Genomic DNA, 24,381 nt, shown 5'->3' with positions numbered 1-24,381 from the left:
ACTGGAAACACTGCCTTCAGTTTTGCTAGAAACACCCTCTGCCTTATCTTGGTCAAATTTCCATGCTGGGAGAGTTAGCATCCATTAAAATCACTCTTCATATGATCTGAAGACTGATCATAACAGACTAGAAATTCATGATTATCTGCCTAGTCCTCTAAATCTTCCTATATGCTGCTTAATCTATTTCTTAGGAAACTCATAAAAAATGTGCTGTTATTGGCATGTCCAGAGGATGACTGACTATGGGGAGAAATTATCTTGCAATAGCATCTCTGCAGCTACCTAAGCTTGGCAGGCAGCCTTGAAACAGAGGTATGAAAGTCAATGCTTCAATATTCATCTACAACAGTTCAAATCCAGGTATATATCTGTCTACAGGAGTTAAAGGGTTAAATGAAAATCATACAATAAATCAAAATGATACTGTAAAACTGACACTCACAAGTTGCTCTGGGTCTGGTATGTTAAGGTTCTGGTGATACTAACACCAATAATCTGTCTTAAATGTCTAACATTACCTCCAGGTTGATTCTCTTCCTGCTCCTCCTTTTCCCAGAAGTATAACTCACTTAAACTCTCTCTACTCCTGGTATGGTGTAGGTACAGGTTATAATGCAGTAATACAAAGCTAGATCATAATTCACGACTGGCTGCAATTGGGATACTGCATCTTGCTCGCAAACAGTCACTCAACATGGTGATCCCTTGCTATTGCCAATAACTGTACCATTTGGAACTTTTTATTTTTTGTGTCTTAGGTACATACTTACACTTATTTTTTCAGGGACAATGTACATAAAACTGTATAAGCATTAATAGCACTGCCACTTGCCAGGGAGTGATCATGCAGCAATGGAAACTAGTACTATAGCCAAAAGCAGTCTTAGAAACTCTTATATTATTTTTTCTGTGCTGACATTATCAATTATCTTTAAATGAACACTGGATAAGGGGATCACAAGTTAGTGGGTCATGGGGTAGTAAGGACCAGTTGTATGTAATTTCACAACATTCTAATATCCCATGACAATAAAATGCAGCTAAATTTTTTTTTCTTAATAGGCATTCAAAACAGGGAGTACAGACAAACCTGATAGGTGTGTCTCAGAAGCTATGACCCAAACAGGACTAGTAGGATTTTTGAGGAACCAGCCCACTTGAACATAGCGCAGGTGTTCCAATCGGGTAAGAAATCCCACAACTGGTCGTTTCAATGTGCCAATTAAACCTAAGACAGATGAAAGATAAAAAAGACACATGTATACTACATTTACATTAAACATATATATATATATATATATATATATATATATATATATATATATATATATATATATATATGGGAAAAGGAGAAAAGAATACTATCCATATATCACCTGCAATTATCTAACTGTACAGGGAAGGGAGCAATGATATGATGTACATCTCTTAAACTTTCCCTACACCATACAGTATTTTAGAATTTTGTATGCTGTCAGCACTTACAGTTTCATCACTTGGTTGATCCATTTCAAGCACTATCAGAATGATACAAAAGTACTTTACATTCTTTCTAGCAAGTTTCTTACTTCACACAGTATCCTGTTGTGTCTTCTGGTTGCTCAATCTTTGCAAGTTTGGAATACCTCTTCATCATTAACATCAAACTGATTTAGCAACTTGAAGGTTATGATCAAGTCTCCCTTAACTCTCCCTTCTTTTCACAGTAGGTAACTTTATGGCCTTTCACCCTTCAATATAACTAAGCTACCTTGTTTCAAGCACCATATTTGTTGCCCTCACCTCTATCTGTTCTGTGTTAATTTTAGAGCAGTGACCAAACTTGAGATGCATATTCCACTTTTGGTTTTACATACATGGTGAATAGCTTACTTGAATGTAATTCTTATATTTGCCAACAGAGACTTTGTTGCCTTTACAATTCCCCTGAACTAATGTTCTGGTACCATGTTACATAAAATGTCAACCCCTAATCACCCCCTCAAAAAGATTCCTGTAGCTTAATTCCTGCTAAGTTATATTCATATGTTAAGATCTATTTTCAATGTCTTATTCTCATTACAACAAATTCTGCTCTGGCACTAATCTCAATGATGTCTACAGTGAGATCAGAAAAGTTAAAACATTTTTCATATGGTTCAAGAAAAAACAATAGCTATGCCTATAACGGATCAGTGTTCTTGCTCTGTTCAAAGAGAAAAACCAAAATCATTAAAAATTTCAGTCTAGTACACATAAAAAACATGCACAAAACTGTTACCACTGAGAATTTTGAGACAAAGATACTAGAAGACCATCAAGATTAGAACTTACCCTTTACATGCCAAAACTTGCTGTATGCACATCTAAGATAAACTTCAAAACCCTGAAGGGTTTCTTTATCCTCATTCACAAAGAAGACTGGCGGGTTGATTCTAGCTGAGATTTTACTCTGGCTCCCATATAAAAGTCAAGGATTCTAAAACAGAGGGAAAAATCTTAGGCCTACTTCATTTCCCTTTAATTCTGAATAAAGTGCCCCTTTCATACACTGCCTGTGAATACAGCAAGGTTTGTGTAGGTTCTAAAGTTTCTTACTGTTTAATCAATGACTATGATGGCATCTGTCAAGAAAAAACTTCATTCTCTAGTAGATTCCTTAGCTGTAATGTTATACCCATAGCAAACATAACTGAAGCATGGGTGGGGATGTAAGTCACTAGAAAATCAGAGTGCAAAAGGTGAGAGGAAAATCATCCTCGGTTTCTCTACAGTTGTAAATTTGCAGTAGCTATTTTTTCTACAAAGGTCCTGAGCCTTCTGTGAACTAGCTGAGGCTACTGTTGTGCTGAAGTCAAAGAGTGAGAAAGAAAAACATAATGAAATCTGGGACAGTTAAAAACATGAAAATACTCACTCAGGCCTCCCACATCCTTTACTCCATCCCAAACATATGATGAGGCACGACCAGTGATGAGGAGATTGATAAGACCCTGACCTCCATGACCCTGGGTAACATCAATAAGACTTTCACCTAGGTCTCCCATTTCTTCACTCACTGTCTTCACACCCTGTTGAAATTCAGTTAAATGAACCAAATCTTTAGAAATTATATCCCTATGTCACCTGATGCTTTACATAAATCTGGCAATAGAGTAATTCTGTTGCAGTAATGGGGAAAAGTGTCATGATGGACGAATGAAGTAAGAGAGTAAAAGTTCACAAAATATATGGTAGCTGTGTCTGATGTCGGGCAAAATATGACGATGGTGACAAAGATTAAAACTTGAAGGAGTAGCACTCTTTGTAACAATGGATAGTCTAATTATGTGGAAGTAAATCCCCTCATAAAGGCAAATATTAACAACACTAACTATAGTCATTAGACTGGTAATCAAAGGATCAAATCTAATGGTTTTACTCATTCACAGAAACATTACTGAAAAAGTAACAGAACTTTAATTTCTCCATGAAATGGTTCTTTTGTTTGCTCATATCTAAAGTCCTCTCTCATATCACAGTTTGCAACACACCTTATGTCCATAATATCCACTGACAAATGTTTTTCTTGTTTTTCTATTTTTTTCTTTGCTTACCCTTACTTCTACTTTAACATAATTTGCCTTTCTTCCACACTTCTTTGTCCATCCTGAGTACACTTGGTAGAGAAACTGTCATTCTTTTGAAGCACCTCAATTTCTTACTTTGCAAATCTGACAAACACAAATGTAAAATCTTACAAAATCTTGCCAATCAGCTTTCTGCAACCATTTTGTGATAAATGTGCCCTGTAAGGCAGTAAATGTTCTTGAAAAGAAAATTAACACAATAAACATGTAAATCACTAATCTAAAAAAACTGGACAGCTATTTATAAAATTACTTACCTACATAACCAAATGACTCATCAACACAAAGAGATGAAGATGATCAATAAACCCTGTCTGACATACAAGTAGTGGAGTGTTTTATTGGCTATCCAGTTTAAGAGATGAACACTAATTTCACATTCAAATAGAAGTCTCAGATGATTCCTATTTTGCAACTAGAACACTCAGTCACAGCTGTTAACCCAGCCCAGGTGGCCTTGGGCTTCCTGAAGCAAAAGTAAACGAAAAACTAATATGGGTAGAATTTTTGGAAAAATGAATAATCAGGGGACAGGCTATTGTGGTTTTCAAATTTGCAGCCACTTTAATTCATTTGGGCAGTTTGAAAATTTTGTCAATTACTTGTGGATAAAGTCTAAAACCTCTTGTTTTAGTCATTCCAAATCATAACAAGTCCCTTCTTCACTGCTCAAAGGAAGATTTTCTTATGAAACCTTGTCCTGTAAATTTTCGAAGTTTTGCACATGATTGATGTTTTAATTCAGGAAAAGAAAACTTTGTCTTTTATCCCTATTTCATTCCAGGATTCAGAAATCCCCTATTGGAAGATCAGCATATCCTAGTGTTTGAGCTTTCTGTAATTTTTCATGGCCTACATAATAAGCCTCCTCTTCTGAAGGTCAGTCACTAAAACTCATGTCGCTATGGTAGTGCTGGCCTACATAACCATGACAGAAGTCAATGATATTACTTTTCAAAGTGGATTTTTCTGCTACAAAAATATTCATTTTGTTTATCTTATTTATTTTGCTTTGTCACTGTCTCCCGTGTTAGCAAGGTAACGCTAGGAAACAGAGGAAAGAATGGCCCAACCAACCCACATACACATGTATATACATACACGTCCACACACGCAAATATACATACCTATACATCTCAACATATATATACACACACAGACATATACATAAATACACATGTACATAAGTCATCCTGTCTGCCTTTGTTCATTCCCATCGCCACCTCGCCACACATGAAATATCAACCCCCTCCCCCCTCATGTGTGCAAGGTAGCGCTAGGAAAAGACAACAAAGGCCTCATTCGTTCACACTCAGTCTCTAGCTGTCATGTAATAATGCACCGAAACCACAGCTCCCTTTCCACATCCAGGCCCCACAGAACTTTCCATGATTTACCCCAGACACTTCACATGCCCTGGTTCAAGCCATTGATAGCACGTCGACCCCGGTATACCACATTGTTCTATTCACTCTATTCCTTGCACGCCTTTCACCCTCCTGCATGTTCAGGCCCTGATCATTCTACACACTGCTACGAAAAATAACTAACAGTTTCCTCAGTTTCCAATTTCCTTGATCTACTAGCGCAATGGAAAGATGTGCTTTTTCTAAAACAGAATCAATGGAAGATGACCATTTACCTCCTGTTCCACTATGACAAAAGACTGTGTCAAATCAATCACAAAAACACAGAGATATACTTAAAGTTCAATGGTTTCCTCTCAATCTGTGGTTTTATCTGAAAGAAATATCCATTTTGGAAAATCAAAGTTTAGATTGCAGCTTGTATATCATCCAAATCCTTAAGTCCTATGGTATCAAACTTCAGGTTCTTCATTCTTTTATCTTTTTTACATTGGAGGCTCCAGTCAAGAAGAAAAGTCCACATCAATGCTCAATGCCAGGTCTTAACTGAAATTTAGAGAGTATAATGAAAGGAAAAAGAAGTGACAAGGGTAAGTAATTAACAGAGGAGACATGGAAAGTATTTATCAATTTTGGAGGAAGTCAAAAATCTTGTCTTTTAAAATGTGCCACATCATAGTTGTTGAAAAAGACATGAAAGGGTTGAGAGTTCCTAAGCTTTAAGGTGTAGGGAAAGAAACAGTCATCAAAATGGCCCACCCCTGGGTCACCAATGGCTACACAGTAATCAAGTGACGCAGCAACTTTCCAAGTACTGCATGGTCTAACTAGCATTGTGGGCACACAGGCAGCTAGTCCTTAGGAACAAAAACCTAAGTAATACCTATAAAAGAGGAAGAGTGAACCAAGATTGTGGCATACAGCAAGTGGGTTATGTTTTGAGGTTAGCGTGGGAGAGTTTATAAGTTGGACCGCTTTCTACTCAATTCTGTCAAGTAAGGATACAGAACTAGAAACATCCAGATATGAGAGCAGTACTTCATACAAGGCTGTGTCAATCCTTTGTATAAATGGAAAACTGTTCAGAGGAAATTTCAATATCTAAACAGGATTCCTAATTTCTTAAGAGGCAAACTTCTTGTCAAAAAAAAAAAAAAAAAAAAAAAGCAATTACTATTACAGTGCTGTATAATAAAAAAAGTCCCTCAGAGTTTCATTTATTACTGAATTTCTGTTATTGTGAAATCAAAGGGATCTCAGATCACTTTAGCTGCAAAGTGTAACATTTCAGCTTTTCACATCTGGCCCCATTCAGGCAACAGAGAGGATCAGGTTGATATAAAGCTACCACTGCCATTCCTTAGAAACCATTACTTAACAATATATCAATTCTCTTATGGTATCTATGATTGCTATTTGAAACTAAAGTCCCTTCCCATAGCCAATCATTTTCTTGCTAGTCCCAAGGAAAATTTCATTTCAAAAAACTATCGTTCAAAAACATAAAAATAATGCACAAAAACTGCTCTCATCGAAAAAAGAAACATAATTTTCTTACCAACAATAGCTTCAGGTGTGGTTATCAATGATAAGTTGCATCTTTTCTATCACATTCTTTTTGAGAAGGCAAACCACACTTTTTCAGTTCTCTGTTTCCGATTTTTTATGCTAGTCTGATAATATTTGCACTGAAGCCTAAAGATGCTCATCATTTGTTACTCCTACTTTTGGGGTCATCATCAATTTACTTATAAATCACCAATGAATTATTGAAATGTTACTGTGTTGCAGTTTCAAAGAAATATATAAATTCTGTACAGCTTTCAAGTCAGTAATCTCCCTTCTCCTCTTTGTAAATTCAAGAAAATGGCAACTTAATATATAGTTCAAGCTGGAAAGACTTGTTCCCATTTTTGCAAAACACTGTTGTTACAGAAGTGTCATTTCTGTAATAAGAAAGACCTTAAAATACGGATATCTGCATGATGATATATGACTGATGTCCATCAATCATCTTTCAGCCCATCAATATCAGGCACTGGTCTCCCTACCTCATTACCCACTGCTGATATAATCAGTTCTTTCACAAGAGGAAAGTTATTTCTGCACTGAAGAGATGATAAAAGACAATATGCTTCCAATCCACTCCTCTAGCTAAGGTTCTGTCTCAATGGAATAAGATATAATAGGCACCTTGTTATTGTATACGAGTGAGGGTTACACAGCACAGCACTGGTGCACCGATCTGTCTGCACACTGGATGTGATAATGCTACAGAAAGACATTATCTTATCTATCTTATTTCATTCAGTATCTTAGTACTATTTAAACTTTTCCACAGAGCCAAAATCAAAATATTTTTGCAATAGTTTCTCCATTCCATATAATGCAGTCACATATATAAATATAAAGCACAAAAAAAAATGTTCACATACTCATGGAAAGAACCCTGCTCTGACTGCAGGTAAACATACACATGTTAGTGCAACTGTGGTAAACAAGTACTTACTGTGCCAATTACGGTAAATCAGAACTGAGAAAAGCCAAAAACTCGGTACTTCACGGCAGAGGAAGAGTGGGAGAAGAAGAACGAAGAAGAAAGAAGTGAAGGGAGGTGGTAAACAAGACTTCACAAATACTATAATTACAAAACTGGCTCTTCTTCATCCAATCAGAAAATAAAGAACTGAAACACTTACCCCTGTTGATCCTCAAGCTGCTGCAAACAAAGAAATCAATATAAAAATAGTTGCAAAGGAGATCAAAAGGGAAATAAAATAGAACATATTTTTTTAGCGTTCCAAAAGTGATACACCATTCATCAGCATATCTTGAGAGAATTAGGCGAACAAAGGTCCTCCCAGGATGAAACAAGGGCTTCTAGAAAATAGAAAAAAAATACATATTTCTTCAAGAGGTTTGCAAACAAGGATATGGTCACATTCCACTGAATATGACTAACAGTTCACTTAACATAACACCAACATTAATTGCCAGTTTCCAGGCCTGATATACAGTACCTGTCATCTCTGGTACTATTATACTAATCCCAACTGGTTTCTACCTTCCTATGCAAAGGCTGATGATCCAGTTACAACTTCTTATGTTCATTAAGTCCTTTCCATCTCGGTAAAGAGAGATCATATAACCAAAAGAGTGCAAATTTCCTCAACAAGATCTAATACAACAAATCTTCAACTACAGAGAAATTATATTAGTACAAAACAAATAAAGAAGTGATTTTCATACACACGCGCATGATCCTAAACCTACACTAGGCAGAAAACTGATTTGTAACTTCAATCAATCTTCCTGATAGGTTATGCCATTTTGAACAAACCTTAGATAAATAAAAAAGAATTACATATTTTTGGAACAAATGCTCCTTCTGCATGTAGCAAGAGGTGAAAGAAAAGCTAGAAAAAAGAACTGGAAAGGAGTAACACTCAAAAGGAGGGTTAACATTACTCACCACCCATTAAAAGAATTATATATAGAATCAATGCTAATACAAAAACATAAGCTAATCAGTTACACTGCCAAAAGTTCTATACACTGTAAACCAAATTCATATAACTCCCTCTTAACAGAGGAAGAATGCACAAGAAAGACATTACATTACAAAGGTAAAGAAATGTCTTAAAGCCGAGTTTCCTTCACTATAGGAAAGTCTTAAAACCTTTTTCAAACAATCTCTCAAACAAAAGAATCTTTCCATAATTCTAAAACACCTCAGAAGGTTCAGTTTTACAGAATCTATATCAGACAGTAAGTCTGGAAAATTGTCATATTCAGTGATGATGACATCAACAGCCAAAGATCATATACTATTTTCTTGTTCCTCTGTGAGGAAATGCATCTTAATTAGGATGCAGTCTCAATGTGCAAGATCTACCAAAATTTGAATTATGAGCAGTTGACTTCTTTGCTGAATAAAATACACTGAAATCATTAAAAACAACAAGAGAAGGAGACAAAGGCATTGCTTTCTTACCTCTAATAATACCAGAAAGATAAAAGAATTTTAACAGTCCTACCTAAATATAAACTAAGTCATAAACTAAGTCAAAATCAGAGAAAAAGTTTAAGTAAGTAATAAGGCTCACTTCACATATCAGTACTGGAGGACAAGTAGATACTCAGGGAAAGAAAGACCTCTGAAAAAGTGGTTAGAAGTGAATTCTGGTAGACTTAATAAACATGTCACATATATGACGTTAATTCAGAGTAATCCTGAACTTTCAGCTTGTCACTGCAGACAACAGCTAAATTCTACTGCACCACTTAAGTCAATAAAGCCATTCCTGAGTGCTGCTTCTCTCTTCGTTATTAAATGGTTTCATAGATATACTAACATAATGAATCAATACCTTCCAAGGAATTGAGAAAAGCTTAAAAAACAAAAATGGATTCAAGAGAATACCACTCTTTTTCTAACAAAAACAATGCTTACTAAATTTTCAAAAGTATGAAGGTAAACTAGAAAACCTAAGGGAAAACACTCTAATTTGTCTAACTGGAGACTGTGCAGATTCAACAACACCTTCAGGAATATATATTAACTTGCCTCACTAAACACTAAGCTTGATCTTATTACTTAGAAATGATCCATGTGATGGAAGAAAACAAAAAATACATCCCTAATAGAAAAATTTATTGAGTTACTCTTTTGTCAATCTTCAAATCACTTGTATCAAATATCATGCTTACTGTATGAACCACCTGGCATAAATTCACCTGAGACACAACTGGGGTGAAGTTGTTCCCTAACAAATTTATCATTTTGTAATAGAAAAACAGCTCATATGCATCTGTCAAAAGTATTTCCTCAGACATCTTTCAAAAGACAAAAATGATAAAACAGATGATGCAAAAATAGATGGTCAATAGCCTAAGAAATTACCTTGAAAATATTGAAAATTCATAAATATGAACATTGATCTTAAATGACAGACTTCAAAAACAAGTTTAAGAGATAAGTTTACATCGCTATATAAAACATTATGAAAGGAAGGTACGGATGGATTATGGTGTAAGAGAATAAAATCTACCAACTGCATGCAGATGATGCTTGTTTTGTTACCTAACCCAGGACAGGAGTTAGGTGAAATAGTACAAGTTATGTTGGTGATGTGTGCTTCAGAAGAAATTTGAAAGTATTTGTACTAATGCATCAGATTCTCATAATTTACAGAGGAGGGCATTCTCAATGTAATATCATTCTGAAAGTGGAAGAAACTAAGTAACATTCACTGTGAATGGTACTGTAATGGCAAAGCACAAACTGAGAAAGAAAATTATGAAAAAAGAGCTAGTGGTGCTCTGATAGCCTCGGTGAATGAAAAGAAGTGTCGTCTGTGTGCAAGTAGCCTTCATGGCAGAATACTTGTTTCACATATTTAAAAATAAAACTGATTTTTTTATGGGCAATTAAAGGCTAAGCAGAGATGGATAACCTAAGATAACCTAAACAGTACAATTCAAGTTAAGAGGATGAAAATATATGTGATCCACAGGAGTCATCGAAGACAAATGAATGGAAGCCTAATAAGATGGTACATTGATGTGGAAAGTATTCTAAACAAATATGGAAGAAAAACAATGATTCAGTTCATGGTGCAAGGGGAACAAGTAAAACATAGCAAGAGACAGACACAATTGGTAAGTGAAGACTTAGTATATGTCAAATGATGCTGCCAGGTGTGACTGTTGGTCATCAGAAGTATAAGCATATATATATATATATATATATTTTCTTTTTCTTTTAAACTATTCGCCATGTCCCGCATTAGCGAGGTAGCGTTAAGAACAGAGGACTGGACCTTTGAGGGAATATCCTCACCTGGCCCCCTTCTCTGTCCCTTCTTTTGGAAAATAAAAAAAACCGAGAGGGGAGGATTTACAGCCCCCCGCTCCCTCCCCTTTTAGTCGCCTTCTACGACACGCAGGGAATACGTGGGAAGTATTCTTAATCCCCTATCCCCAGGGATATATATATATATATCCCTGGGGATCGGGGATTAAGAATTCTTAAGGGGGGATTAAGGATAGGGGATTAAGTATTCTTAATCCCCTATCCCCAGGGATATATATATATATATATCCCTGGGGATAGGGGATTAAGAATTCTTCCCACGTATTCCCTGCGTGTCGTAGAAGGCGACTAAAAGGGGAGGGAACGGGGGGCTGGAAATCCTCCCCTCTCGTTTTTTTAATTTTCCAAAAGGAGGAACAGAGGGGGGCCAGGTGAGGATATCCCACAAAGGCCCAGTCCTCTGTTCTTAACGCTACCTCGCTAACGTGGGAAATGGCGAATAGTTTAAAAGAAAGAAAAGAAATATTTTTTTTTTGCTTTGTCGCTGTCTCCCGCGTTTGCGAGGTAGCGCAAGGAAACAGACGAAAGAAATGGCCCAACCCACCCCCATACACATGTATATACATACGTCCACACACGCAAATATACATACCTACACAGCTTTCCATGGTTTACCCCAGACGCTTCACATGCCTTGATTCAATCCACTGACAGCACGTCAACCCCGGTATACCACATCGCTCCAATTCACTCTATTCCTTGCCCTCCTTTCACCCTCCTGCATGTTCAGGCCCCGATCACACAAAATCTTTTTCACTCCATCTTTCCACCTCCAATTTGGTCTCCCTCTTCTCCTCGTTCCCTCCACCTCCGACACATATATTCTCTTGGTCAATCTTTCCTCACTCATTCTCTCCATGTGCCCGAACCATTTCATAACACCCTCTTCTGCTCTCTCAACCACGCTCTTTTTATTTCCACACATCTCTCTTACCCTTACGTTACTTACTCGATCAAACCACCTCACACCACATATTGTCCTCAAACATCTCATTTCCAGCGCATCCATCCTCCTGCGCACAACTCTATCCATAGCCCACGCCTCGCAACCATACAACATTGTTGGAACCACTATTCCTTCAAACATAACCATTTTTGCTTTCCAAGATAATGTTCTCGACTTCCACACATTCTTCAAGGCTCCCAGAATTTTCGCCCCCTCCCCCACCCTATGATCCACTTCCGCTTCCATGGTTCCATCAGCTGCCAGATCCACTCCCAGATATCTAAAACACTTCACTTCCTCCAGTTTTTCTCCATTCAAACTCACCTCCCAATTGACTTGACCCTCAACCCTACTGTACCTAATAACCTTGCTCTTATTCACATTTACTCTTAACTTTCTTCTTTCACACACTTTACCAAGAAATATATATATATATATATATATATATATATATATATATATATATATATATATTTTTTTTTTTTTTTTTTTTTTTATACTTTGTCGCTGTCTCCCGCGTTTGCGAGGTAGCGCAAGGAAACAGACGAAAGAAATGGCCCAACCCCCCCCCCCCCATACACATGTACATACACACGTCCACACACGCAAATATACATACCCACACAGCTCTCCATGGTTCACCCCAGACGCCTCACATGCCCTGATTCAATCCACTGACAGCACGTCAACCCCTGTATACCATATGACTCCAATTCACTCTATTCCTTGCCCTCCTTTCACCCTCCTGCATGTTCAGGCCCCGATCACACAAAATCTTTTTCACTCCATCTTTCCACCTCCAATTTGGTCTCCCTCTTCTCCTCGTTCCCTCCACCTCTGACACATATATCCTCTTGGTCAATCTCTCCTCACTCATTCTCTCCATGTGCCCAAACCATTTCAAAACACCCTCTTCTGCTCTTTCAACCACGCTCTTTTTATTTCCACACATCTCTCTTACCCTTACGTTACTTACTCGATCAAACCACCTCACACCACACATTGTCCTCAAACATCTCATTTCCAGCACATCCATCCTCCTGCGCACATCTCTATCCATAGCCCACGCCTCGCAACCATACAACATTGTTGGAACCACTATTCCCTCAAACATACCCATTTTTGCTTTCCGAGATAATGTTCTCGACTTCCACACATTTTTCAAGGCTCCCAAAATTTTCGCCCCCTCCCCCACCCTATGATCCACTTCCGCTTCCATGGTTCCATCCGCTGACAGATCCACTCCCAGATATCTAAAACACTTCACTTCCTCCAGTTTTTCTCCATTCAAACTCACCTCCCAATTGACTTGACCCTCACCCCTACTGTACCTAATAACCTTGCTCTTATTCACATTTACTCTCAACTTTCTTCTTCCACACACTTTACCAAACTCAGTCACCAGCTTCTGCAGTTTCTCACATGAATCAGCCACCAGCGCTGTATCATCAGCGAACAACAACTGACTCACTTCCCAAGCTCTCTCATCCCCAACAGACTTCATACTTGCCCCTCTTTCCAGGACTCTTGCATTTACCTCCCTTACAACCCCATCCATAAACAAATTAAACAACCATGGAGACATCACACACCCCTGCCGCAAACCTACATTCACTGAGAACCAATCACTTTCCTCTCTTCCTACACGTACACATGCCTTACATCCTCGATAAAAACTTTTCACTGCTTCTAACAACTTGCCTCCAACACCATATATTCTTAATACCTTCCACAGAGCATCTCTATCAACTCTATCATATGCCTTCTCCAGATCCATAAATGCTACATACAAATCCATTTGCTTTTCTAAGTATTTCTCACATACATTCTTCAAAGCAAACACCTGATCCACACATCCTCTACCACTTCTGAAACCGCACTGCTCTTCCCCAATCTGATGCTCTGTATATGCCTTCACCCTCTCAATCAATACCCTCCCATATAATTTACCAGGAATACTCAACAAACTTATACCTCTGTAATTTGAGCACTCACTCTTATCCCCTTTGCCTTTGTACAATGGCACTATGCACGCATTCCGCCAATCCTCAGGCACCTCACCATGAGTCATACATACATTAAATAACCTTACCAACCAGTCAACAATACAGTCACCCCCTTTTTTAATAAATTCCACTGCAATACCATCCAAACCTGCTGCCTTGCCGGCTTTCATCTTCCGCAAAGCTTTTACTACCTCTTCTCTGTTTACCAAATCATTTTCCCTAACCCTCTCACTTTGCACACCACCTCGACCAAAACACCCTATATCTGCCACTCTGTCATCAGACACATTCAACAAACCTTCAAAATACTCATTCCATCTCCTTCTCACATCACCGCTACTTGTTATCACCTCCCCATTTACGCCCTTCACTGAAGTTCCCATTTGCTCCCTTGTCTTACGCACCCTATTTACCTCCTTCCAGAACATCTTTTTATTCTCCCTAAAATTTACTGATAGTCTCTCACCCCAACTCTCATTTGCCCTTTTTTTCACCTCTTGCACCTTTCTCTTGACCTCCTGTCTCTTTCTTTTATACTTCTCCCACTCAATTGCATTTTTTCCCTGCAAAAATCGTCCAAATGCCTCTCTCTTCTCTTTCACTAATACTCTTACTTCTTCATCCCACCACTCACTACCCTTTCTAAACAGCCCCCCTCCCACTCTTCTCATGCCACAAGCATCTTTTGCGCAATCCATCACTGATTCCCTAAATACATCCCATTCCTCCCCCACTCCCCTTACTTCCATTGTTCTCACCTTTTTCCATTTTGTACACAGTCTCTCCTGGTACTTCCCCACACAGGTCTCCTTCCCAAGCTCACTCACTCTCACCACCTTCTTCACCCCAACATTCACTCCTCTTTTCTGAAAACCCATACTAATCTTCACCTTAGCCTCCACAAGATAATGATCGGACATCCCTCCAGTTGCACCTCTCAGCACATTAACATCCAAAAGTCTCTCTTTCGCACGCCTGTCAATTAACACGTAATCCAATAACGCTCTCTGGCCATCTCTCCTACTTACATAAGTATACTTATGTATATCTCGCTTTTTAAACCAGGTATTCCCAATCATCAGTCCTTTTTCAGCACATAAATCTACAAGCTCTTCACCATTTCCATTTACAACACTGAACACCCCATGCATACCATATATATATATATATATATATATATATATATATATATATGCATGGAAGCTGATCGATGTTAACTTTCCATGCTGTCTCAAATCAGAGACCAAAAGCAATCACTAAGAAGTACTATAAGGGTATGCTGGACATTAGTAGAGATGTGCTTATGAGCTAAAAGCTGCAAGTACTTTATCAACTCACTGAAAATGCAAGCAGTATTAAAGATAACAAAGTTAATATGCTCTGTGCTTTACTGACTTTTCCTGTATCCACCAGAATATGTCTTTTCATGTTTTTCATATCCACTTTCCTTTGCTATGTTATAATACAACCTTACTTTGTTTCAAACATTGTTTCTGTACTACAACATCCTGCATATGTTATATTATTTTCTTTACACTGAAAAACTAATTATCAATGTTTTATCTTGGGCAAAAAAAATCTTTTCTTGTTATAATCAGTGAGATAAACTAATAATTTTTCATCAAAGGAAAATTGCTTAAGTTTGTAAATTTATCAGTCGCATCAGTCAAAAGCAGTGTTGTCTACGTCAATGACTCCACTTGTGTTAGAAACACGTTCTCCTGCTTAATCTCTGTCAACTTTCACTGCTGGAACAGTATGGATCAAATCATTCTCCACTTGACCTCTAAATCTAGCTAAAAGCCATTAGTTTCCTTTCTAGAAAACTCATGAGAATGTGCTGTCACTGGTATGCCTGGAGGATGTCTGACTGCGGGGAGAAACTATCACGCACTGCAAATTCAAAAACCACACCAGCTTGGCAGATGGCCTTGAAACTGCTCATCTCACAAAGATATCCAACTAGAGGAATCATGAGGTTACAAAGTTTAGGTAGATCACTGTAATGAGATTACAATTTTGTTTTAAACATAAAGCACTTTCCTTCTAAAGACACCTAAAATCCAATGCCAAAGCAAATTATTGGTTGGATTCAAGTAACATCCCAGTTAAAACAAAATGGCCCACTAGGTCAAAAAGATAAAAAAAAAAGCCATAAAATCAATGGAGTGGTAACTTACCTTTGTTAATACAATTGAGTAGAGGAAGAGAAGAACACCATACCGGGCTTTGTACTTGTCTAGGTGAGTTTCTAAATGGTTCTGCAAGGAGTGGACACTTTCAAATTGCCTTAATCTGAAAGTTAATGTGAAAAAAGAAATTATAATAATGTTTCTATTCAACATACATATATCTTACTTCATCCAGTGTGACATGGTTTTGACATGATATTACGTTTTAATGTTCTATGCTGTATTGAATACAACATGAAAAATCTTTATTATGGCAGCTGAGGTGGCAAAGACAACTGAATTTCCTAATAATGGCCATCTCATATGCCTGGTAGACTTTGTCTTCCCCAAGGAAATATGGTTACAATGTTCACTGCATGGGTAAAAGAAACACCTCAAAACCAACATAAAGTTATGTAAGGTCTACCTCCCAGATTCATAATAATGGAGTTATGTCAATAGTCAAATACTGCAACAGATGCTGCAACTGATAAGTTACATTTAATTAATATTCTTACCCTAATCAACCTACCTAACATTGGAATGAAAAAGACTGTAATCTTTGGCACTTGGTGTGGGTGGTGGCTGGTCAGGCTCCTGTGGGCTTGAGTCTGAACAGTAATTGTTCATGGGCAAGGGATCATCCAGGCATGCTATTTCAAAGGGACCTGAAAAAAAAAAATCAATTTACATGTACATGAGAAGCGCTACCAAAGTAATGGGCACAAATTGTAATCCCTGGGGATACAAGAGATAATTTGGAGCTTGTCATTAAAAGATCAAAATAACTGGTCTCTGGAAACCAAAGACAGAGCATGGAAACCAACAACTTATGCAAAAGACACTTTAATAACAAGAAAGCCATATCATAATATGACGACAAAATTTTTGGAGTTGTATAAAAATATGTCTTTAACTTATGCAATAAAATCAATCAATTAAAACTAGTATTCAATAATCAAACAAAGTAATGGTCAGTACGACTGACTGAATAAGCAAGTCAGCATTTACTGGTACACAAATAGCAACATACACTGCGCACTAGTGATACATATTACTATATGACATGTATATTCTGCACTGGTACACAAATAGCAACATACACCGTGCATTAGTGATACATATTACTATATGACATGTATATTCTGCAATAGTTCCACAAGGTGCTCACCTTGATCCCTCTGGGAAGGAGTGTTACTATCACCGGCATGAGTTGGAGAACTAGACTTCTCACCCGTGTGCATGACTAAATTAGGTGGTTGTTTACACTGACACAGCATTTCTGTCAGAGCTGCAGCCAAAAACTGGTCCACTGTTGTACTGTCGACCTGTATCATATTGAAGCAATCAGTTTTCACTTTCATCTAGAGCATGTCCTATGAACTGTTTTCATAGAAAATGTATAGAAAATGTATTCACAGGATATAAACGCCATGTCAACAGGCAACAGTAAATGAAAAATTAACCTCAAAAAAACAAACTCTAGTATGTGAAGCTTAAAAAGTTATTCATGGTAGCCTTTTCTTAGTGCGACAATAAAACTCATGAAATGCAACTAACTTTGGAGTCATATACTCGTACTTCCAAGTGTGTCCATGAAAATCAAAACACATACATATACACATATTAGGGTACATGGAATAAAAAACACACTCTATTACCGATTGTTACTAAAAATTTCATCACGTTCTCTTTACTCATACATGAATATTTAGAAAAAATTTTGAATCATACCAAGTCTGAATAATTCATACTAAACAAATTAATCATCTTTATGTGTGGGTCCGAGAGATTTCAAAATTAATACAATAACTCCTGTAGTTTAGGTAGGATTGGTCAGCAAGAACAAAAGAAGCATCTGTTAATGATCATGGTAGCACTCAGTATAGAAGGGCATGTGAAGCGTCTGGGGTAAACCATGGAAAGTTTTGTGGGGCCTAGATGTGGAAAGGGAGCTGTGGTTTCGGTGCATTATACACGACAGCTAGAAACTGAGTGTGAACAAATGTGGCCTTTGTTGTCTTTTCCTAGCGCTTCCTCGCACCCATGTGGGGGTAGGGGGTTGTTATTTCATGTGTGGCGGGGTGGCAACGGGAATGAACAATGGCAGACAGTATGAATTATGTACATGTGTATATATGTATATGTCTGTGTGTGTATATATATGTGTACGTTGAGATGTATAGGCATGTAATGTGCGTGTGTGGACGTGTATGTATATACATGTGTATGTTTTTTTTTTCATTTTGCTTTGTCGCTGTCTTCCGCGTTAGCGAGGTAGCGAAAGGAAACAGACGAAAGAATGGCCCAACCCACCCACATACACATGTATATACATACACGTCCACACATGCAAATATACATACCTATACATCTCACAAGGGCAAATGAGAGTTGGGGTGAGAGAGTATCATTAAATTTTAGGGAGAATAAAAAGATGTTCTGGAAGGAGGTAAATAGGGTGCGTAAGACAAGGGAGCAAATGGGAACTTCAGTGAAGGGCGTAAATGGGGAGGTGATAACAAGTAGCGGTGATGTGAGAAGGAGATGGAATGAGTATTTTGAAGGTTTGTTGAATGTGTCTGATGACAGAGTGGCAGATATAGGGTGTTTTGGTCGAGGTGGTGTGCAAAGTGAGAGGGTTAGGGAAAATGATTTGATAAACAGAGAAGAGGTAGTAAAAGCTTTGCGGAAGATGAAAGCCGGCAAGGCAGCAGGTTTGGATGGTATTGCAGTGGAATTTATTAAGAAAGGGGGTGACTGTATTGTTGACTGGTTGGTAAGGTTATTTAATGTATGTATGACTCATGGTGAGGTGCCTGAGGATTGGCGGAATGCGTGCATAGTGCCATTGTACAAAGGCAAAGGGGATAAGAGTGAGTGCTCAAATTACAGAGGTATAAGTTTGTTGAGTATTCCTGGTAAATTATATGGGAGGGTATTGATTGAGAGGGTGAAGGCATGTACAGAGCATCAGATTGGGGAAGAGCAGTGCGGTTTCAGAAGTGGTAGAGGATGTGTGGATCAGGTGTTTGCTTTGAAGAATGTATGTGAGAAATACTTAGAAAAGCAAATGGATTTGTATGTAGCATTTATGGATCTGGAGAAGGCATATGATAGAGTTGATAGAGATGCTCTGTGGAAGGTATTAAGAATATATGGTGTGGGAGGCAAGTTGTTAGAAGCAGTGAAAAGTTTTTATCGAGGATGTAAGGCATGTGTACGTGTAGGAAGAGAGGAAAGTGATTGGTTCTCAGTGAATGTAGGTTTGCGGCAGGGGTGTGTGATGTCTCCATGGTTGTTTAATTTGTTTATGGATGGGGTTGTAAAGGAGGTAAATGCAAGAGTCCTGGAAAGAGGGGCAAGTATGAAGTCTGTTGGGGATGAGAGAGCTTGGGAAGTGAGTCAATTGTTGTTCGCTGATGATACAGCGCTGGTGGCTGATTCATGTGAGAAACTGCAGAAGCTGGTGACTGAGTTTGGTAAAGTGTGTGGAAGAAGAAAGTTGAGAGTAAATGTGAATAAGAGCAAGGTTATTAGGTACAGTAGGGGTGAGGGTCAAGTCAATTGGGAGGTGAGTTTGAATGGAGAAAAACTGGAGGAAGTGAAGTGTTTTAGATATCTGGGAGTGGATCTGTCAGCGGATGGAACCATGGAAGCGGAAGTGGATCATAGGGTGGGGGAGGGGGCGAAAATTTTGGGAGCCTTGAAAAATGTGTGGAAGTCGAGAACATTATCTCGGAAAGCAAAAATGGGTATGTTTGAGGGAATAGTGGTTCCAACAATGCTGTATGGTTGCGAGGCGTGGGCTATGGATAGAGATGTGCGCAGGAGGATGGATGTGCTGGAAATGAGATGTTTGAGGACAATGTGTGGTGTGAGGTGGTTTGATCGAGTAAGTAACGTAAGGGTAAGAGAGATGTGTGGAAATAAAAAGAGCGTGGTCGAGAGAGCAGAAGAGGGTGTTTTGAAATGGTTTGGGCACATGGAGAGAATGAGTGAGGAGAGATTGACCAAGAGGATATATGTGTCGGAGGTGGAGGGAACGAGGAGAAGAGGGAGACCAAATTGGAGGTGGAAAGATGGAGTGAAAAAGATTTTGTGTGATCGGGGCCTGAACATGCAGGAGGGTGAAAGGAGGGCAAGAAATAGAGTGAATTGGAGTCATGTGGTATACAGGGGTTGACGTGCTGTCAGTGGATTGAAGCAAGGCATGTGAAGCGTCTGGGGTAAACCATGGAAAGCTGTGTAGGTATGTATATTTGCGTGTGTGGACGTGTGTATGTACATGTGTATGGGGGGGGGGGTTGGGCCATTTCTTTCGTCTGTTTCCTTGCGCTACCTCGCAAACGCGGGAGACAGCGACAAAGTATAAAAAAAAAAAAAAAAAAAAAACATCTCACACACAGACATATACATATATACACATGTACATAATTCATACTGTCTGCCTTTATTCATTCCCATCGCCACCCCGCCACACATGGAATAACAACCCCCTCCCCCCTCATGTGTGTGAGGTAGCGCTAGGAAAGACAACAAAGGCCCCATTCGTTCACACTAAGTCTCTAGCTGTCATATAATAATGCACCGAAACCACAGCTCCCTTTCCACATCCAGGCCCCACACAACTTTCCATGGTTTACCCCAGACGCTTCACATGCCCTGGTTCAATCCATTGACAGCACGTCAACCCCGGTATACCACATAGTTCCAATTCACTCTATTCCTTGCACGCCTTTCACCCTCCTGCAGGTTCAGGCCCAGATCACTCAAAATCTCCTTCACTCCATCTTTCCACCCCCAATTTGGTCTCCCACTTCTCCTCGTTCCCTCCACCTCCGACACATATATCCTCTCGGTCAATCTTTCCTCACTCATTCTCTCCATGTGACCATACCATTTCAAAACACCCTCTTCTGCTCTCTCAACCACGCTCTTTTTATTTCCACATATCTCTCTTACCCTTACGTTACTTACTCGATCAAACCACCTCACACCACATATTGTCCTTCTCTGTTCCTTCTTTTGGAAAATTAAAAAAAAAAACGAGAGGGGAGGATTTCCAGCCACCCGCTCCCTCCCCTTTTAGTCGCCTTCTACGAAACGCAGGGAATACGTGGGAAGTATTCTTTCTCCCCTATCCCCAGGGATATATATATATATATATATATATATATATATATATATATATATATATATATATATATATATATATATATATATATATATATAAATGAATTGCAGAATGACCTTTTATTCCTGGGGGTAGGGGAGAAAGAATACTTCCCGCGTATTCCCTGCGTGTCGTAGAAGGCAACTAAAAGGGAAGGGAGTGGGGGGCTGGAAATCCTCCCCTCTCATTTTTTCTTTTTTTAATTTTCCAAAAGAAGGAACAGAGAAGGGAGCCAGGTGAGGATATTCCCTGAAAGGCCCAGTCCTCTGTTCTTAACGTTACCTCGCTAATGCATGAAATGGCGAATAGTATGAGAGATACTTATATATATATACATATATATAGATGTCTCCATGGTTGTTTAATTTGTTTATGGATGGAGTTGTTAGGGAGGTGAATGCAAGAGTTTTGGAAAGAGGGGCAAGTGTGCAATCTGTTGTGGATGAGAGAGCTTGGGAAGTGAGTCAGTTGCTGTTCGCTGATGATACAGCACTGGTGGCTGATTCATGTGAGAAACTGCAGAAGCTGGTGACTGAGTTTGGTAAAGTGTGTGAAAGAAGAAAGTTAAGAGTAAATGTTAATAAGAGCAAGGTTATTAAGTACAGTAGGGTTGAGGGTCAAGTCAATTGGGAGGTAAGTTTGAATGGAGAAAAACTGGAGGAAGTAAAGTGTTTTAGATATCTGGGAGTGGATCTGGCAGCGGATGGAACCATGGAAGCGGAATTGGAACATAGGGTGGGGGAGGGGGCGAAAATCCTGGGAGCCTTGAAGAATGTGTGGAAGTCGAGAACATTATCTCGGAAAGCAAAAATGGGTATGTTTGAAGGAATAGTGGTCCCAACAATGTTGTATGGCTGCGAGGTGTGGGCTATGGATAGAGTTGTGTGCAGGAGGGTGGATGTGCTGGAAATGAGATGTTTGAGGACAATGTGTGCTGTGAGGTGGTTTGATCGAGTAAGTAACGGAAGGGTAAGAGAGATGTGTGGAAATAAAAAGAGCGTGGTTGAGAGAGCAGAAGAGGGTGTTTTGAAATGGTTCGGGCACATGGAGAGAATGAGTGAGGAAAGATTGACCAAGAGAATATATGTGTCGGAGGTGGAGGGAACGAGGAGAAGAGGGAGACCAAATTGGAGGTGGAAAGATGGAGTGAAAAAGATTTTGTGTGATCGGGGCCTGAACATGCAGGAGGGTGAAAGGAGGGCAAGGAATAGAGTGAATTGGAGTGATGTGGTGTACCGGGGTTGACGTGCTGTCAGTGGATTGAATCAAGGCATGTGAAGCGTCTGGGGTAAACCATGGAAAGCTGTGTAGGTATGTATATTTGCGTGTGTGGACGTATGTATATACATGTGTATGGGGGTGGTTGGGCCATTTCCTTCGTCTGTTTCCTTGCGCTACCTCGCAAACGCGGGAGACAGCGACAAAGCAAAAAAAAGAAAAAAAAAAAAAAAATATATATATATATATATATATATATATATATATATATATATATATATATATATATATATATATGATTTGGTAAACAGAGAAGAGGTAGTAAAAGCTTTGCAGAAGAAGAAAGCCGGCAAGGCAGCAGGTTTGGATGGTATTGCAGTGGAATTTATTAAAAAAGGGGGTGACTATTGTTGACTGGTTGGTAAGGTTATTTAATGTATGTATGACTCATGGTAAGGTGCCTGAGGATTGGAGGAATGCGTGCATAGTGCCACTGTACAAAGGCAAAGGGGATAAGAGTGAGTGCTCAAATTACAGAGGTATAAGTTTGTTGAGTATTCCTGGTAAATTATATGGGAGGGTATTGATTGAGAGGGTGAAGGCATGTACAGAGCATCAGATTGGGGAAGAGCAGTGTGGTTTCAGAAGTGGTAGAGGATATGTGGATCAGGTGTTTGCTTTGAAGAATGTATGTGAGAAATACTTAGAAAAGCAAAAGGATTTGTATGTAGCATTTATGGATCTGGAGAAGGCATATGATAGAGTTGATAGAGATGCTCTGTGGAAGGTATTAAGAATATATGGTGTGGGAGGCAAGTTGTTAGAAGCAGTGAAAAGTTTTTATCGAGGATGTAAGGCATGTGTACGTGTAGGAAGAGAGGAAAGTGATTGGTTCTCAGTGAATGTAGGTTTGCGGCAGGGGTGTGTGATGTCTCCATGGTTGTTTAATTTGTTTATGAATGGGGTTGTTAGGGAGGTGAATGCAAGAGTTTTGGAAAGAGGGGCAAGTATGAAGTCTGTTGGGGATGAGAGAGCTTGGGAAGTGAGTCAGTTATTGTTCGCTGATGATACAGAGCTGGTGGCTGATTCATGTGAGAAACTGCAGAAGCTGGTGACTGGGGTTGGTAAAGTGTGTGAAAGAAAGTTAAGAGTAAATGTGAATAAGAGCAAGGTTATTAGGTACAGTAGGGTTGAGGGTCAAGTCAATTGGGAGGTAAGTTTGAATGGAGAAAAACTGGAGGAAGTAGTGTTTTAGACATCTGGGAGTGGATCTGGCAGCGGATGGAACCATGGAAGCGGAAGTGGATCATAGGGTGGGGGAGGGTGCGAAAATCCTGGGAGCCTTGAAGAATGTGTGGAAGTCGAGAACATTATTTCGGAAAGCAAAAATGGGTATGTTTGAAGGAATAGTGGTTCCAACAATGTTGTATGGTTGCGAGGCGTGGGCTATGGATAGAGTTGTGCGCAGGAGGGTGGATGTGCTGGAAATGAGATGTTTGAGGACAATGTGTGGTGAGAGGTGGTTTGATCGAGTAAGTAACGTAAGGGTAAGAGAGATGTGTGGAAATAAAAAGAGCGTGGTTGAGAGAGCAGAAGAGGGTGTTTTGAAATGGTTTGGGCACATGGAGAGAATGAGTGAGGAAAGATTGACGAAGAGGATATATGTGTCGGAGGTGGAGGGAACGAGGAGAAGTGGGAGACCAAATTGGAGGTGGAAAGATGGAGTGAAAAAGATTTTGTGTGATCGGGGCCTGAACATGCAGGAGGGTGAAAGGAGGGCAAGGAATAGAGTGAATTGGATCGATGTGGTATACCGGGGTTGACGTGCTGTCATTGGATTGAATCAGGGCATGTGAAGCGTCTGGGGTAAACCATGGAAAGCTGTGTAGGTATGTATATTTGCGTGTGTGGACGTGTATGTATATACATGTGTAAAGGGGTGGGTTGGGCCATTTCTTTCGTCTGTTTCCTTGCGCTACTTCACAAATGCGGGAGACAGCAACAAAGAAAA

General features: G+C 39.2%; 1 protein-coding gene across 2 annotated transcripts in view; it reads right to left on the bottom strand.

The window, feature by feature from the left end:
• LOC139754177 (ubiquitin carboxyl-terminal hydrolase MINDY-3 homolog) overlaps positions 1–24,381 on the bottom strand; it is a 38,870-nt gene that overhangs the window by 4,657 nt on the left and 9,832 nt on the right. Inside the window, exons 3-7 of one of the 2 annotated variants that reach the window (XM_071671369.1) lie at positions 17,148–17,304; positions 16,509–16,644; positions 15,986–16,100; positions 2,900–3,053; positions 1,094–1,231 (exon numbers count right to left, since the gene is read on the bottom strand). In XM_071671369.1, coding sequence (XP_071527470.1) covers positions 1,094–1,231; positions 2,900–3,053; positions 15,986–16,100; positions 16,509–16,644; positions 17,148–17,304 — 700 coding nt within the window. The remainder of the gene's footprint in view (positions 1–1,093; positions 1,232–2,899; positions 3,054–15,985; positions 16,101–16,508; positions 16,645–17,147; positions 17,305–24,381) is intronic. The other variant, XM_071671379.1, reaches the window with a different exon arrangement.

This window comes from Panulirus ornatus, chromosome 2 (assembly GCF_036320965.1).
Source record: "Panulirus ornatus isolate Po-2019 chromosome 2, ASM3632096v1, whole genome shotgun sequence".
Taxonomy (NCBI): Eukaryota; Metazoa; Arthropoda; class Malacostraca; order Decapoda; family Palinuridae; genus Panulirus; species Panulirus ornatus.
Note: the sequence above shows the minus strand (reverse complement) of the source record. Positions and strands in the feature narration are given on the sequence as shown.